At 44.7% G+C, this 15,107-nt stretch overlaps 1 protein-coding gene across 1 annotated transcript in view; it reads right to left on the bottom strand.

Moving 5' to 3' along the window:
- Window positions 1-1,236: 1,236 nt before the first annotated feature.
- LOC134408390 (uncharacterized PE-PGRS family protein PE_PGRS10-like) overlaps window positions 1,237-15,107 on the bottom strand; it is a 177,108-nt gene continuing 163,237 nt past the window's right edge. The window contains exon 23 of the mRNA XM_063140649.1: window positions 1,237-1,440. Within this exon, the coding sequence (XP_062996719.1) occupies window positions 1,237-1,440 (204 nt within the window). The remainder of the gene's footprint in view (window positions 1,441-15,107) is intronic.

The following is a 15,107-nucleotide window of genomic DNA, read 5'->3' as shown; positions in this document are numbered from 1 at the left end:
GGTCCCTAGACAGGGACAGTCAAATTGGCATGATTCCGCCTCTCCCTGGGCACGTCCACTCCCCTCTTACTGGTAAAAGACAGATATAGCCTTTTTAAAAAAATTCTTCTTGTTGCAACACTGCTGCTTTTAATTCCACCCCTCCTTTGTTTGTTTGTTTGTTTGTTTATTTATTTATTTATTTATTTATTTATTTATTTATTCCATTGATTTTATATGCATTACTGGCTTTGAAACTATCCTTGGCTCACTTCCTTATGCCCCCAGAAATGTCTGCTGCCTGCCTGCCTTCCCTCCCTCCTCCCCTGCCCGCCTCGCAGGGATGGTTTGTGTGTGTCTTGCTTTGACTCAGGGGAGAAGTCCTTCCTGCACTCACTTAGACTTTTGGAAGTTCCAAATCAATTTTTCAAGTGTGGAAGAAGATTCATATTTAGGTTGATCTCTACTCCCCAATTCATGGCATCTTGGAATTTCCTTTGAAATGGGCCCATTGAGCTGTCTGCAGCTTTAAATCCCTGAGATACTGGGGTGTCCGATTTTCATAAATTCCCCAAAAATCAGGGGATGATGGGATTGGCTTGAAATTTGGCGTCCATGTGGACACATGGATAAGCTGTCACGGGACTAAACGTGAGGTTTCTGATGTGCAAATTGACGGAGATATCGAAAGGGGTGTGAATTGGGGTGAGTTAAAAGGTTAGAGCCCCGCCAAAATTCAGGGGATGATGGGATTGGCTTGAGTCTTGCCATGAATGCGGCTCTAGATGGCATCTGGGGGGGTGCCCGTGTCAATTTTTTTATCTGTCAAAATGCCGGGGAACAGCCCATGTCTGCAAATGGGGTGACCGATTTTCATAAATTCCCCCAAAATCAGGGGATGATGGGATTGGCTTGAGTCTTGGCATGCTTGTGTATACGTCCATGAGGTGTCATGGTGCCAAACATGAGGTTTCTACCTTTCACAGAAAAAAAGTTGTATACTTTTTTGTATTTCAATGCAAGCCAATGGGGGAAAAAGCGGGGCCCCGATCCGGATCCGGAGCTCCACAGCGGAGCGGAGCGGACTATAGGTGGAGCGGGGTGGCGTGAAGTGGCCCGATCCACAAATTGCGGATCTGGAAGAGAAGCGGATTGGGGGGTCCGTGCACAACCCTAGTTGCGAATGTTGATTTTCCTCCAATCCCTCTGCATTTGCCCCCCACCCCCCGTATGCCACCGTGGCCGCCTTCCTGAGTGCTAGCCTCTGCCTGTAGTAACGGTGGCCTTGAGCTGCGTTGAAAACAAGCAAGGTATCATCCACTCCACCCTGCGAAGGGCGCCGCAGGACAGGCTGCCCAGAGGGGACGGTGGGGGTTTGCGAGTGACTTGGCCAGCCTGCCTGTCGCCTGTCCGTTTCTCTGCCTGGCGCCATCCGTAATCTGAGGTCTTGGCTGTCGCCGTCTGTGCCCCACATTGGGGGGGGGAGACATCAAGAGGGCAAAGAGGGTTCTGTCGCAAGCTCTCCCAGCTTGTTTGCAGATGGAGCATCACAAGGTGACGTTCCCTGACCTGCATTTTGAGGGCGTCTATCCCTAGAGAGATTTTCTCCGTTCGGGTCTAGGCGATGTGCTTTATTCCAGTTTAGAGATGCACTTATTATTATTATTATTATTATTATTATTATTATTATTATTATTTATTTATATAGCACCATCAATGTACATGGTGCTGTACAGATAACACAATAAATAGCAGGACCTACAAGGTGGAGTTCCCTAAGGCGGCAGAAGCGCATGAGATACCAGGAGGCCCATTGGCTGTCATGTTCCATTTCCTTATTTGACCCAACATTTCGGACACAGGCTGTAAGGAAGGGGTAAATTCACACTAGGAATGGCTGTTTTTAAAATGTTAAATTATTCTATTGTTATGGTTTTAGGAGCGGAACAGATAAGCGGCCAGCTGCATGTGGGCATTCTGGTGCATCCTGGAACCGCTTGGGGCAAGGCCGACTGGCCTTGAGTGGAAAAATTAACATCTCGGGGGAAGGTGTGAAAGATCTTCGCAGGGAGAGCCAAAGGGAGGGGGGAAGGAGTAAGAAAAGTATCTATAAAGGGTATTCTATGAAAAGGGGTTTTGTTCTGAGCTGGCAGACATCATGGCTGGGTGATGTATGATATTGCAACTTAGTTTTAGTTTGCTTGGTCTGGGTTCTATATATATCTGCATGTTTTAATAGTTTTAGAATGCTAATCCTATGTATCCTACCCTTATCCTGAATAAATTTGGGCTTAACCCTCCAGACTGCGAGGTGTGTGCATTTGTTCTGGGGATCTGTGCAAAATCCAGTGGAAAAGCCAGCTTTGCTGGGCGTGCTTTTTTTACACAGGCCACGTCACCTTTTTCCGCACATAGTGAAGCAGACACGGTGGGCGCTCTTGCACTTTAATATAATGTACCCTGAGACATCACCCCAGAACGTTCCTGTTCTTGCTGGCAATGGTGCATTTGATTGTTGCCAATAACAGAAAGACCAATAGTAATTTTTAGGCTGTGGGGTGCAGAAATGACACAACAGCCTTAGAATAGTTAGCGTGCCAAAGGAAGAAGATGGGTTGGCAACAGTTACTCCCGTGACCTTAAAGAAGTGTCATCTATAAGAACACAAGAAGAGACTGACGAGGCCAGATCTACACCAAGCAGGATACGACACATTGAAAAGGGGTTGAAAACTGTATCTGGAGTGTGTCCTGGGCCCCAACAGTTGTCACTTCTGTTATAAACCGTTTTAAAGCAGTAGTGTAGATCCTGCCCTGCTGGATCAGACTGAAGGTCCATCTAGTCCAGCACTCTGTTCACCCAGTGGCCAACCAGCTGTCAGCCAGGGACCCACAAGCAGGACATGGGTGCAATAGGATGTCCCCCAGCAACTCGTGTATATAGGCTTTCTGCCTGTAGATATTAGAAGGGAATGTTGGCCATGTCCAGTATCCTGTGGTTCGACCTCTCTGAGCAGGCCCAATATAGTCACCACTGCCCATTCACTTGCCCTCTCCTGGTGGGTTTGATCCACACCACTGCCCAAGAGGAGACGGCAAGGCAAGAAAGGGCTGGTGCTCCTTGTTAGGGTCAACCATTTGCTTGTTGAGGAGAGGTGGACAGACACCAACAGCAAGAAGGAATAGCAGCAGGGCTCAGGGAGCTTGGAGCATCAGCAGTGCGGTGTCCTTGCTGGGCTGTGGGCCTTGGCAAGAGCCCAGCAGGGCCAACCCTGCTTGTTTTCATTCTTTCAAATGTTTCACCTGCTGAGCAAACTGGCACAGGTGAGCCCATTTTATCCGGTCAGTTGGCAACCCTCAGATGGCTGCTGGTTGCTCTCAGAGGCTCCTGAGTTCCAGTCCTCTATCCTAATAGTAAACTAACTCTCCAGGTGTTGATTCTTATGGGATCAGAGCAGGTACATTGACCATGGGATGTTGGTTGAATGTTGGAGGGGGAAATGGGAAATGGAATGGAGCATCTTAGAAAAGGGTATGGCTGGCTGGAATCCTGAACAAGAGCACTTGTAATATCCTATTTTGCAAATAGACCAGCCAGCACTATGGAAATGAATGTGCTATTAGTAGACAAGACACATATACCACTTGTACCCCACTTTTGTTTTGGGAACTCAGGAGCAGGGGATTCGGGAGTTATGCCTTTTTATTGATTGGTTGATTTTAATATATAATATTATTATATATTCATATCCTACCCCTCCTGTTTTTGCTTTTCCGAAGAACCCAAGGCAACTTATGTGGTAGTCCTCTCCATTTTATCTTCACAGCAACAACCCTGTGAGGTAGGCTGGGCTTGAGAGTCTGTGACTGGCCCAAAGTCCCCCAGTGAGCTCCATGGCCTAGTGGGGACTAGAGCCCCAGATCTCCAGAGTCCCAGTCCAACACTCTAACCACTACACTACTTCACACCTATTATGTCACAACAGTGCTGTTCTGTCCTGTCTTCCATCGTGCTCCCCCTGTGCTCACACGATGACTCTGTTTCCTGTCTCCAGTTTTACCCTACCCTGTGCCTGTTTACCCTACCCTGTGCCTGTTTGCATTCTCTTCCCCTCCTTATTGTTTTATTAAGATTTTATTAGAATGTAAGCCTATGCGGCAGGGTCCTGCTATTTACTGTTTTACTCTGTACAGCACCATGTACATTGATGGTGCTATATAAATAAATAATAATAATAAGGTGAGCTGCCTGGCGCCATTGGGTCTACACTTGGCCGACCGAGCGGAGCCAGATTGGCTGGAGCCTAGCCAAATCCCAATCAGGGATGCAAGCAGAGTGGAGCAATGGCAAACAAACCATCTCCTCTTGGCTCTGAGCAAAGACATTCGCCGAGAGGCGAGCATCTCGTTGTTAACGCAAGGCAGCCACACGCTCTGCCTGGAAGGGGAGTGTATCTGTCACTGAACCCGGGACACCGAGCATAGAAGGAGATTTTCCCATAACAGACACAACACACAGCCAGAACATATTATGTGTCCATTGTTTGTTTGGTGGGTGGAAGGTTTTTAACCACAGAAGGAAAAGGACTCTAAAGAGTTAAAAAGATGTCCTTGGCCAGATTGTCTCTGCCAGGAGAAGTCCAGTATGAAGCAGATTCTTCCCTGGCCTACGTGCGGTACGAGATGTACAAGATGAAGAGACTATTGGTTAATTGGGCCAAGGAGAAAAGTGTATTTAAGAAGTCCATGTTGTATGGCTACTTACTGCTGGAACTTACTGCTGGTACTTACTGCTGGAACTTACTGCTGGAACTTACTGCTGGTACTTACTGCTGGAACTTACTGCTGGAACTTACTGCTGATGTTATACTGCTACGTTGTTGCTGTACTGTGAAAGGACTGTATATATGACCATTTATTCTGTAAGTAATTTATTTAGTGTCAGTAAAGCTTCTTACTGACCAAAGACCGTGAGTGCTTCTTTTTGTTCCTAAATTCAAGCTGAAACCATTTCCAGACTCTACGCTGCTGCTATTTCGCACTCTGCTATATTTTTGGGTAAGCAATTACCCCGATAGGTTATGCGCCCAGAGAAAGTCTGGAAGGCATAATTTTTGGTTGCTGGAAAGCTTGAGAGCAAAGGAACGCTGGAGGGAAAGACGGAGTCGAGCTCAGGCAGTTCATCGAGCTCAGACGGGTCTGTATCCAGTGTGAGTCGCGCTCCAGCCCAGCCGGTGAGGATGGCCCAGGTTCAGATGGCATCCAGTATTCCGGTGGAACGGCTGAATGAGAGAAATTACTTAACGTGGTCATTCAAGATGGAAATGTTTTTGAAGCGGGACAGATGTTGGAACGTCGTGAGTGTCCCGAGGCCGGTTGGTCAGACTGCTCAAGAAGCACAAGTGTGGGAAGAGCAGAATGAAAGGGCCAAAGCAAACATTGTCTTGAGTATGGAGGACTCGCAAATTGTCCATATCAACAGAGATGAGACGGCAAGAGACAGCTGGAATGCGCTGAGACAGATTTATGTGCGTGCGTCGGCAAGCACACGGCTGAGCCTCACCAGAGAGCTGTATCGGTTAAAGTTGGAGGAGGCTGGAAGTTTGGCAAATCATCTCCAACAGGTGAGATCTCTATTTGTCCAGTTGCAGGAGGTCGGAATCGTTTTTACGGAAGAGCATAAGTGCTACCTGATTTTGGGGTCGTTGCCTCAAAGCTGGGACATTCTGACAACCAGTCTGGAAAGTATGAAGACTGATGAACTCACTCTTCATTATTTGACGGGTCGTTTGCTCCAAGAAGAGAAACGGCGTCTTTCCAGGAAGGAGGAAAACTGCCAGGAAAGGGTTAAGCAGTCAGCCCTTGGCAGCGGAGAAAGAATGCAGAGAGATAAGTGTTTCCAAGACAACAATGTGGAGAGAACCGCAGTTGCAGTAAGAAAGTGTTATTTTTGCAAACAGCCGGGTCATATCAAACGCTTCTGTAAAAAGAGGAAGAAGGGAGTTACACAGGCTGGAGAGGAGAAGGAATGCTCGAATGCATTTGTTTCAGCCACAGTGAGGTGTAACGAGGCCCAAGAGGTTTGGCTGATTGATTCTGCGTCGTCCAGAACAATTTCTAATAATCCAGAGGCGTTTCGGAAGTTGGAACCAAGCAAGGTGAAGTCAATCACGCTTGCAGATGGACGAACGTCGAGGGTGGAAGGAATTGGCTGTTGCTACGTTCCATGTCTGCAAAAGGAGTGTGAACAGGTTCTGTATGTTCCAGATTTAGATTTTTGTCTCCTTTCTGTTAGTGCTCTAACGTCTGAAGGATATGTTGTTACGTTTCAGAAGGATGAGTGCCAAGTGATTAAGGATGGACAAAATGTGGCACTGGGACATGTTAAAAATGGACTGTTTTACATGGGTGCAGGTAAAGAAAGGGTGGCACAAACTGGTAACGTGCCAGACCATAAAAATTGTGTTCATGAGTTGCACAGGCGTTTAGGTCATGCAAGTTTTAAAGTGTTAAGTCACATGCCTCAAGTGTGTACAGGGTTAAGCTTGCGAAACTGTAAAAATTTCTTGGATTGTTCAATCTGTCATCAGACCAAATCCCGGGTGCAGAATATCTGCAGGAAAAGTGACAGGGTGTCACAAAAGCCTTTTGAACTGGTGTTTATTGACTTGGTAGGGCCATTCACGCCTACACAAGGGGGATCCAGTTACGTGCTTGTAATTCTGGATGATTACACACGCTTTAGTTGGTGTTATTTACTGAAGCGAAAATCAGAAGCTTTTGAAACTTTTAGGGATTGGAAAACTTGGGCGGAAAAGTTCTTTAACAAGCCCATTATTTCTGTGCAGTCGGACCGTGGGGGTGAGTTTGTTTCTGGAAGGTTCTGTGAGTGGTTTAGGAAAACAGGAATCACACACAGGTTAATAGATCCCCAAACTCCTTTTCAAAATGGGTCAATTGAGAGAAGAATTGGAGTACTTCAAATGAAGAAAGATTCTCTCATGGCTGATGCAAACGCTGAGCAAGATTTGTGGGGAGAAGCATTTTTAACCGCAAACTATTTGTGTAATAGAACCTGGAGCAGGGTTACAGGCAGTTCGCCTTACTGTTTACTTTTTGGTTCAAAGCCAGATTTGTCTCACTTGAGAACATGGGGGTCTTGGGCATACGTGCATATCCCAAAGTCCAAAAGATCTAAAGGTGAAACCAAGTCTGTGAAATTACGTTTTGTGGGTTATTCTGGCATGCAATCCAAATCTTGGCGTTTTTCCCTAAGTCATGGGAAGGTGGTTGTTTCTAGGTCTGCTACTTTTCAGGAGGCAGGTTGGGACAGGATTCAAGGTTCCCAAGTTCTGTTAGAAACTGTGAACAACCAGGAGAAAACAGTAACTCAGGGGTTAACTTCTCAGAGCCCTCACATCTCTGAGAAGAGTGTTTCCACTCCCAAAAGTGGAAGGGAGGAGGGAAATGAAAGGGAGGAAGAAATTTCCAGTGTACCTCGTCGTTCACAAAGAAAAAACAAAGGAATTCCACCTTTAAAGTATTCAGATGAATTCAGTGTGTGTTGTGTGAAGTCTGAACCTGAGAGTTACAGTGATGTGTTGAAATTGTCTGAACAAGAGCAAGAAAAGTGTTTTCAGGCAGCGAAAACTGAAAGGGGGTGTTTTCAAACACACGTGTCTGTATGCAAAGGGGCAAGCAAAAGAGTACATGATTGTGGAGCTAGTGGTTCGTCTACTGGTGGCAGGGAGTTCCCAAGACCACATTCAAGAAAACTCAGCCCAAAGCTGCAGGAAGGGTTGAAACTGAAGTCTCTGGGGAAAGTTAGGTGTTACCTTGGTGTAGAGGTAGAAAAGTTTCCAAAGGAAATTACCTAAAAAGCCAGAAGCAGAAAGTTTTAAAATTGCTGAAAGTTTGCAAGTTGGAAGATTGCAAAGTAGTTCAACGCCCCAAAGCACAAAGTTTTTTAACAGTGCTTGGAAGAAGAAGAAAAGAAAAACTTACATATAAATAAGTCTCTGGGAAATGTAAAACACAGAGAAATGTACACAATGTTGGGATTGTTGTAAACATGTAAAGTTGATTTCTTACAGGTGAAATGTAATGAAATGTAAATTGTATTTTTTCTGTAGTTAAAAATGAAAGGGTGTTGTGGTTAGGTTTTTAACCACAGAAGGAAAAGGACTCTAAAGAGTTAAAAAGATGTCCTTGGCCAGATTGTCTCTGCCAGGAGAAGTCCAGTATGAAGCAGATTCTTCCCTGGCCTACGTGCGGTACGAGATGTACAAGATGAAGAGACTATTGGTTAATTGGGCCAAGGAGAAAAGTGTATTTAAGAAGTCCATGTTGTATGGCTACTTACTGCTGGAACTTACTGCTGGTACTTACTGCTGGAACTTACTGCTGGAACTTACTGCTGGTACTTACTGCTGGAACTTACTGCTGGAACTTACTGCTGATGTTATACTGCTACGTTGTTGCTGTACTGTGAAAGGACTGTATATATGACCATTTATTCTGTAAGTAATTTATTTAGTGTCAGTAAAGCTTCTTACTGACCAAAGACCGTGAGTGCTTCTTTTTGTTCCTAAATTCAAGCTGAAACCATTTCCAGACTCTACGCTGCTGCTATTTCGCACTCTGCTATATTTTTGGGTAAGCAATTACCCCGATATGGCAAACAAACCATCTCCTCTTGGCTCTGAGCAAAGACATTCGCCGAGAGGCGAGCATCTCGTTGTTAACGCAAGGCAGCCACACGCTCTGCCTGGAAGGGGAGTGTATCTGTCACTGAACCCGGGACACCGAGCATAGAAGGAGATTTTCCCATAACAGACACAACACACAGCCAGAACATATTATGTGTCCATTGTTTGTTTGGTGGGTGGAAGGACAGATCCAGGTTCTTCTAGTTCTCGCTCGGTCATGAATTTCACTGGATGACTTTGGGCCAGTCACGGACTCTCACCCTAACCTACCTCACAGGGTGGTTGTGAGGATAAAGTGAAGAGGAAGATCAGATAGGGTGACCATATGAAAAGGAGGACAGGGCTCCTGTATCTTTAACAGTTGTATTGAAAAGGGAATTTCAGCAGGTGTCATTTGTATATATGGGGAACCTGGTGAAATTCCCTCTTCATCACAACAGTTAAAGCTGCAGGTGCCCTGCCCTCTTTTAAATCCGGTCACTCTAGTATAGCTCCTGCACCTTTAACTGTTGTGATGAAGAGGGAATTTCACCAGGTTCTCCATGAAATTCGCTTTTCTATGCAACTGTTAAAGATACTGGAGCCCTGTCCTCCTTTTCATATGGTCACCCTACAATAGGGTAACCATATGAAAAGGTGGTATTTGTATGCATGCAGCACCTGGTGAAATTCCCTCTTCATCACAACAGTTAAAACAGCAGGAGCCTTGCCCTCTTTTGTATCTAGTCAATCTAGTACAGCTGCTGTTGCTTTAACTGTTGTGATGAAGAGGGCATTTCACCAGGTGCTGCGTGCATACAAAGGGGGTTCACCCATCCCTATTCGTAGCATAACAAAAGCTCACTTCAGGTTTCCATTTGGGTGCTCATGGCAGTCTCCTTACAGACTTTTTAATGAACGACTGTAGCCCAGGGCTGGAGCTAGCCACCATAATGCTACCTTTTAATTTTCATTCATTGTACCTAATGAACATACAAAGAAGGCTTATGAGACAAAGAAAAAGAAGGTGAAACTAGAATATGATTACATCTATCCCTTTTTCAAAGCGATGTTTGTTCTGTCCCATTTCTGCATCATTTTGTGATTCCTTAAAAGTCTGCTTGACAATTCATGATGATTTTTTTTAAAAAAAATTATTACATTTCCTTACTGCTAAAACAGTTAAAGCTCTCTGGGCTGTTCACAACAATTAAAACCATAAAATGCAATATGATAAAATACAGTATAAAAGTTTAAAACGACAGCACAAAATAAAAGTTAAAACCAAATTAAAACTTTGTAGCAGTGCAAATGATTTCAAACAGAGTAAACAGGTTTAAAATGCAAGATACTGAAAGACCAAATGCTTGAAAAAAAAAAAAAAAAGCTCTTTAATGTCGGTGCCGGGTGAATCTCTCTGGGAAACTCTTTCCACAACCGGAGTCCCCCAACAGAGAAGCCCCTCTTCTTAGCAGTCACCCACCTTACTTCCTTTGGCAGGGATTTCTGGAGGAAGAACACTGAAGATGATTTTAGGATTTGAGCAGGTATTCATGGACATTTCTCAAAATGTATGCATTTCTCAAAGTATATGCTTTATTTTTTCGCAGGCAGTTTCCCTTAAATTAAAACGTTCTTGTGCATACTTTACTGTAATATACACATTTTTGTTTGTGCACTTTTCTCTAGCATACACTTTGTACATGTCTTTACTGATGTGCAAACTTTTATGGCAAACTTTTAGAAAAGTGCAGATGTTGACATTTAACTGCATTCAAAATTTTCACATTACGAGTTTGGATAGTGCAAAAATTTGATTTCTCCCCTCTGCCTTCATGGAACAGTCCCAGGAGGAAAGATGGCTTATCTCTTGAGAGGGAGAAGCAAGCCAAGGGGGAAATAGCAGTGCAATATGATATAAGATAAGGAAGTTGAAGGAAGATTGGAAGTGAGTGGCAGAACTAATTAAATAATCTACGTAAAAGCGACACAGTATCTTAAATAAATGGATATCTATAGCCAAATCAGAAAGATAAGCAGGAAAGAAAAAGAAAAGACTTTCAGCAGGCCAGCCGCAATGTTATTTTGTACTTGAACCAACATTGGCTTGTTAAACTCAGGTATCCATGCAGATAGATTGTACACAGGGTGACAAAGGTGATATGGATGGCTGCCATTCTTGAAATTATCTTGAAGGTCAAGGTCACACATCACTGCACAGTATGGGTTAGGCAACTTTCAGAGAAATCATCACGCTCTGAAAGTAATTGACCAATTTGGATATGTGATTCACCAAAATGAAGATAAGGGGATGTGCTATCAGATATATATCATAGAATCATAGAATAGCAGAGTTGGAAGGGGCCTACAAGGCCATCGAGTCCAACCCCCCCGCTCAATGCAGGAATCCACCCTAAAGCATCCCTGACAGATGGTTGTCCAGCTGCCTCTTGAAGGCCTCTAGTGTGGGAGAGCCCACAACCTCCCTAGGAAACTGGTTCCATCATCGTACTGCTCTAACAGTCAGGAATTTTTTCCTGATGTCCAGGATGGTGGAATACTATCTTTGGTGGGAGAATTGCTATACATACTTGAGTGACAAAACCACCGGAAATTATGGCAAAAGCATGGCTTTCATCACAGTCTGGAGTTCCATTTTAACCATTCCACATCCATTTTCAATCTGATTATGCATTTGGTAGCCATCTCATTTCCTATGTGCTGATGCATAGAATGTCCAAACTGGGTGATGTATAAATAATCAGATTTAATTATCTGAAGGTACAACATTTACAAAATAACCAGTGTCTTTATGAACGTCTCGCAACATCTGGGATAGAAATTTACAATAGTTACTGTCAACTGACAGCCATGTACAGTGAGGGCAAATAGGTGGCCTGAGCAAAAGCAGAGTTTCAGAACATCGTCGTCATCTTTGTACATGAGATACATGCAAAATGTTGACTTGGTTGATGAGTGTGTATGCATCAAACAGTATGCATGCTATGATGGAAGGCAAAGCATGTTATCATGTAAGCATATTGACATGTGAAGAACTGTGGCTCATACATCAGCCCATGTTGTCATGGTTGCCAACCAATCATCAAGAACTCTATGTCATAAAATGCCAGTGTGGTGTATTGGCTAGAGTGTTGGACTGGGAGTTGGGGGATCTGGGTTCTAGTCCCCTTCGACCATTGAAGCTCATTTGGGTGACTTTGGGCCAGTCACAGGCTCTCAGCCCAGCCTACCTCACAGGGTTGTCATTGTGAGGAGAAAATGGAGAGGAGAAGAATTATGTACACCACTAAGGATTCCTTAGAGGAAAAAGGTGGGATATAAATATAATAAATGCATACAAAAAAAACATAAAATGTAGTGGATGTTTTCTGGTGTAGAGGTCAAGCCAATGGAGATAATCTTTAGAGTGTGGTGGAACGCTTGGTACAGAATTTAGATGAAAAGATGTTCAAAGATATCATAGACAACATCCACACAGTGGCAACCCTACACTTCATTGTCAGGACAACTTACATTATGAAGCTGGAGAGCGTGATCAACTTCATACACTATAGGCTGAAAGGCATGGTAACTGGGGGGGAAAATCATCTGGAAGTAGCCACTGCCTTGGCACAGTGGTTCACAGTCTACAATCATACACATGGGGTCTGATTGAACTAAATGGTATGAAAAGATAAGATAATACAGCACCAGAGGACATTGTGAGGTTCACCTGAGTCTTACTGCTGGAAATGAAGATCACACAATAGCATGCATGAACAAAATCTACAAGACATATAAATAGAATCATCCACATTGCTCAGCATGACCAATCTGGAACAAAGGGTAGAATCCAACAGGGCACTTATGCCTCCACCAATACTCTTGCGCCCCCACTGATACTGTTGTTGCGCAAGTGGTGCGTCCCACCGATTCCGTTGCACGAGTGGGACCCACTGCTTGCGCAAGAGTGATTTAGCATTTGCCAGAGGGAGGCTGAAAATGAGCAGAAATGATCGTTTTTCCATTGGGGCAGGTCAGTAGTTGTTGGGAAACTTTTGTCACGTATTAGTATTTATTTATGGATATTTAAAAACTACGTACATCTACAGATTTCTAAGCAGTGTACACAAATCATTTTTTAAGACAAGTATGTACATAGAATATATATTGTACTTACACTTCGCTATGAAGTGCAGATACAATATAAGTTAAGGTTTGCTTGAACAGTTATGTTTTCAGCATCTGTCTTAAAATCAGTGTGGATGCATGCCTAATTTCAGAGGAAAATTATTTTGCATGATGGGTGCTGCTCTGAACAACTGCAAAGCTGATCTCAGAAGTATGTGGCACCACTACAACAACCTCACCATATGACCTCAAGAACTGAATAAGTTTATAGGGAAGAAGGTGGTTTCAGCGGTAACCAGGGTGAAACCTGGTTAGTATATAGTATACTAGTACTAACCAGGCTAGTATATACATAGCCACTGTTGGCATACCAGTAGGAAGCCGCTAAAAGGCACTCAAAGTCATTGAGGCTACTTGGGCCTCTAGCAAGAAAAATGGATCCAGAGGTACTTCAGGACTGTCTACCTGATCCCATGGAAGGAGTGTAATCACTTCCACAAGAGGTACCCTTCCTATCACCCAGGCCTAGGACCCACTTACCCACAAGGCTTCCATTTACCCAGTTTATTAGCCCACATTCGACCCACTGATGGATCCAGGCACTAGTCCAGGACCTACCTGCACAGCCAGGCCTGATTCAGATGTAATGTTGAGATTGATCTGGGTGTCAAAACCAGTGACACATGGATTGTTTTGGGCACATGGCCTCCTTTGAAAACAACCAAAGGTATTTTCAGGTGATGCCCACTGACATTCAGAAGCTAATTTGGCTTGTGGTATTTATTGGGCAGACAGGTGATTAATTTCCATTTATCAAATAGGTAACATGCATTTGTCAGGAACAGAGGTCTTGATAAAAGGCCTGTTATTAGTTTGAATCAATGCCAAGGCAGTTTTGACAGGGCGGAACAAGAAGACCCATTGTGGTGCTGTGTTCTTGCAAACATTGTTCCATCTCCAGGAACAGTTAAGACCCTGAAAAGATCCAGGCAACTGATAAAATTAGACAGTGCCCAGAGGACTATCTTTGCATGCCTTTTGGCGTTTTGGCAGGTTCCGTTCTAATTGGTACACATGAGAGGACGTAGGGAGGAAAAGCATGGCATAGCTACTGCCTGGTTTGCAGGTTCAGGGTACATGGAGTTCAGTGGCATAGAATTGCTTTTGTGCTATTTTACTGATCCACAAATGCACTCCTCTGGCATATTGGTAAAATGTTATACAAAAAGGCTCTTAAGAACATAGGAAGAGCCATGTTGGATCAGACCAACGGCCCATCTACCTGGGCTGCAGCAGCACATAGTGGAGGATGGAGGCTCCAATTCTGCTAGGGCTGTAAATCCATCCTGGGTGTTAGTCAGAACCAGCCAGAACTCTAAAGAAGTGAGCCAAGGGGCTGAACCCATTTTGGGGGTAGGGTTCAGCACCTTGGACAGCTCCTTTAGAGTTCTGGCTAGTTCTGACTAACACCCAGGATGAATTCACATTGGAGATACCAGCCTCCGCTGGCAGCGCAGGAAGCCTTGAGGGCCAACTCACCCGGAATGCCTTCCTATGAAGAAAGTCTCCTCACAGCATGGTATTTGGGCCAGGTAGACTCTCCAGAGAGCTGCATCAGCTGGTTTTCTAATTCTCTGAGAGAGAATCCCTCAGAGCTAGGCATCAGCCCACTACTCCAGAGAGCCAGAGTGGCACACAACTGCAGCTACTGTGGACTGGCTAGGAGGACTAGCTAGCACTTGCCGCAGCAGGGACAGAGCCAGTTGGTCTTCCCAGAGAGCCTACCTGCCCCATGACTAGCTCTGAGTGGTTCTCAGAATTAGACATGGAGTGAACGGGAAGTGCTCCAGGCAGCTGTACCAGGCACTCTTCTGCTGCAGCATTTGACGCAGCAGGAGATTGCCTGGCATGCCTCTCTGGGGTGACACACAGGTCGACGCCTAGCTCTGAGAATCCCTCAGAGCTAGACATTGGCCCACTACTCTACAGAGCCAGACTGGTGCACAGCTGCAGCTACTGTGAACTGGCTAGGAGGAGGAGCAAGAGCCCCGGTGTAGCCACTACCACCACATGGCCATGGCTATCGCCACCTTTGAGGGGTCATTGGGCACCCCCAGAAAATGGCACCTAAAGCAGCCTCCTGGTTTGCCTCCACCCTGCCCCTTGAGACAGCTCTGGGGTGGAATAAATTCACCTCATTCCAAACAAGGCTGTGCTTGCAAGGTGCTCTTTACAAATAAATTAAAAAGAAAGACTTTAAAAAAGGAGCAATGAAGAAACCCTAATACAGTGATTCCACTTCAAAAGCAAC

This window comes from Elgaria multicarinata, chromosome 13, assembly GCF_023053635.1.
Source record: "Elgaria multicarinata webbii isolate HBS135686 ecotype San Diego chromosome 13, rElgMul1.1.pri, whole genome shotgun sequence".
Classification (NCBI taxonomy): Eukaryota; Metazoa; Chordata; class Lepidosauria; order Squamata; family Anguidae; genus Elgaria; species Elgaria multicarinata.
Note: the sequence above shows the minus strand (reverse complement) of the source record. Positions and strands in the feature narration are given on the sequence as shown.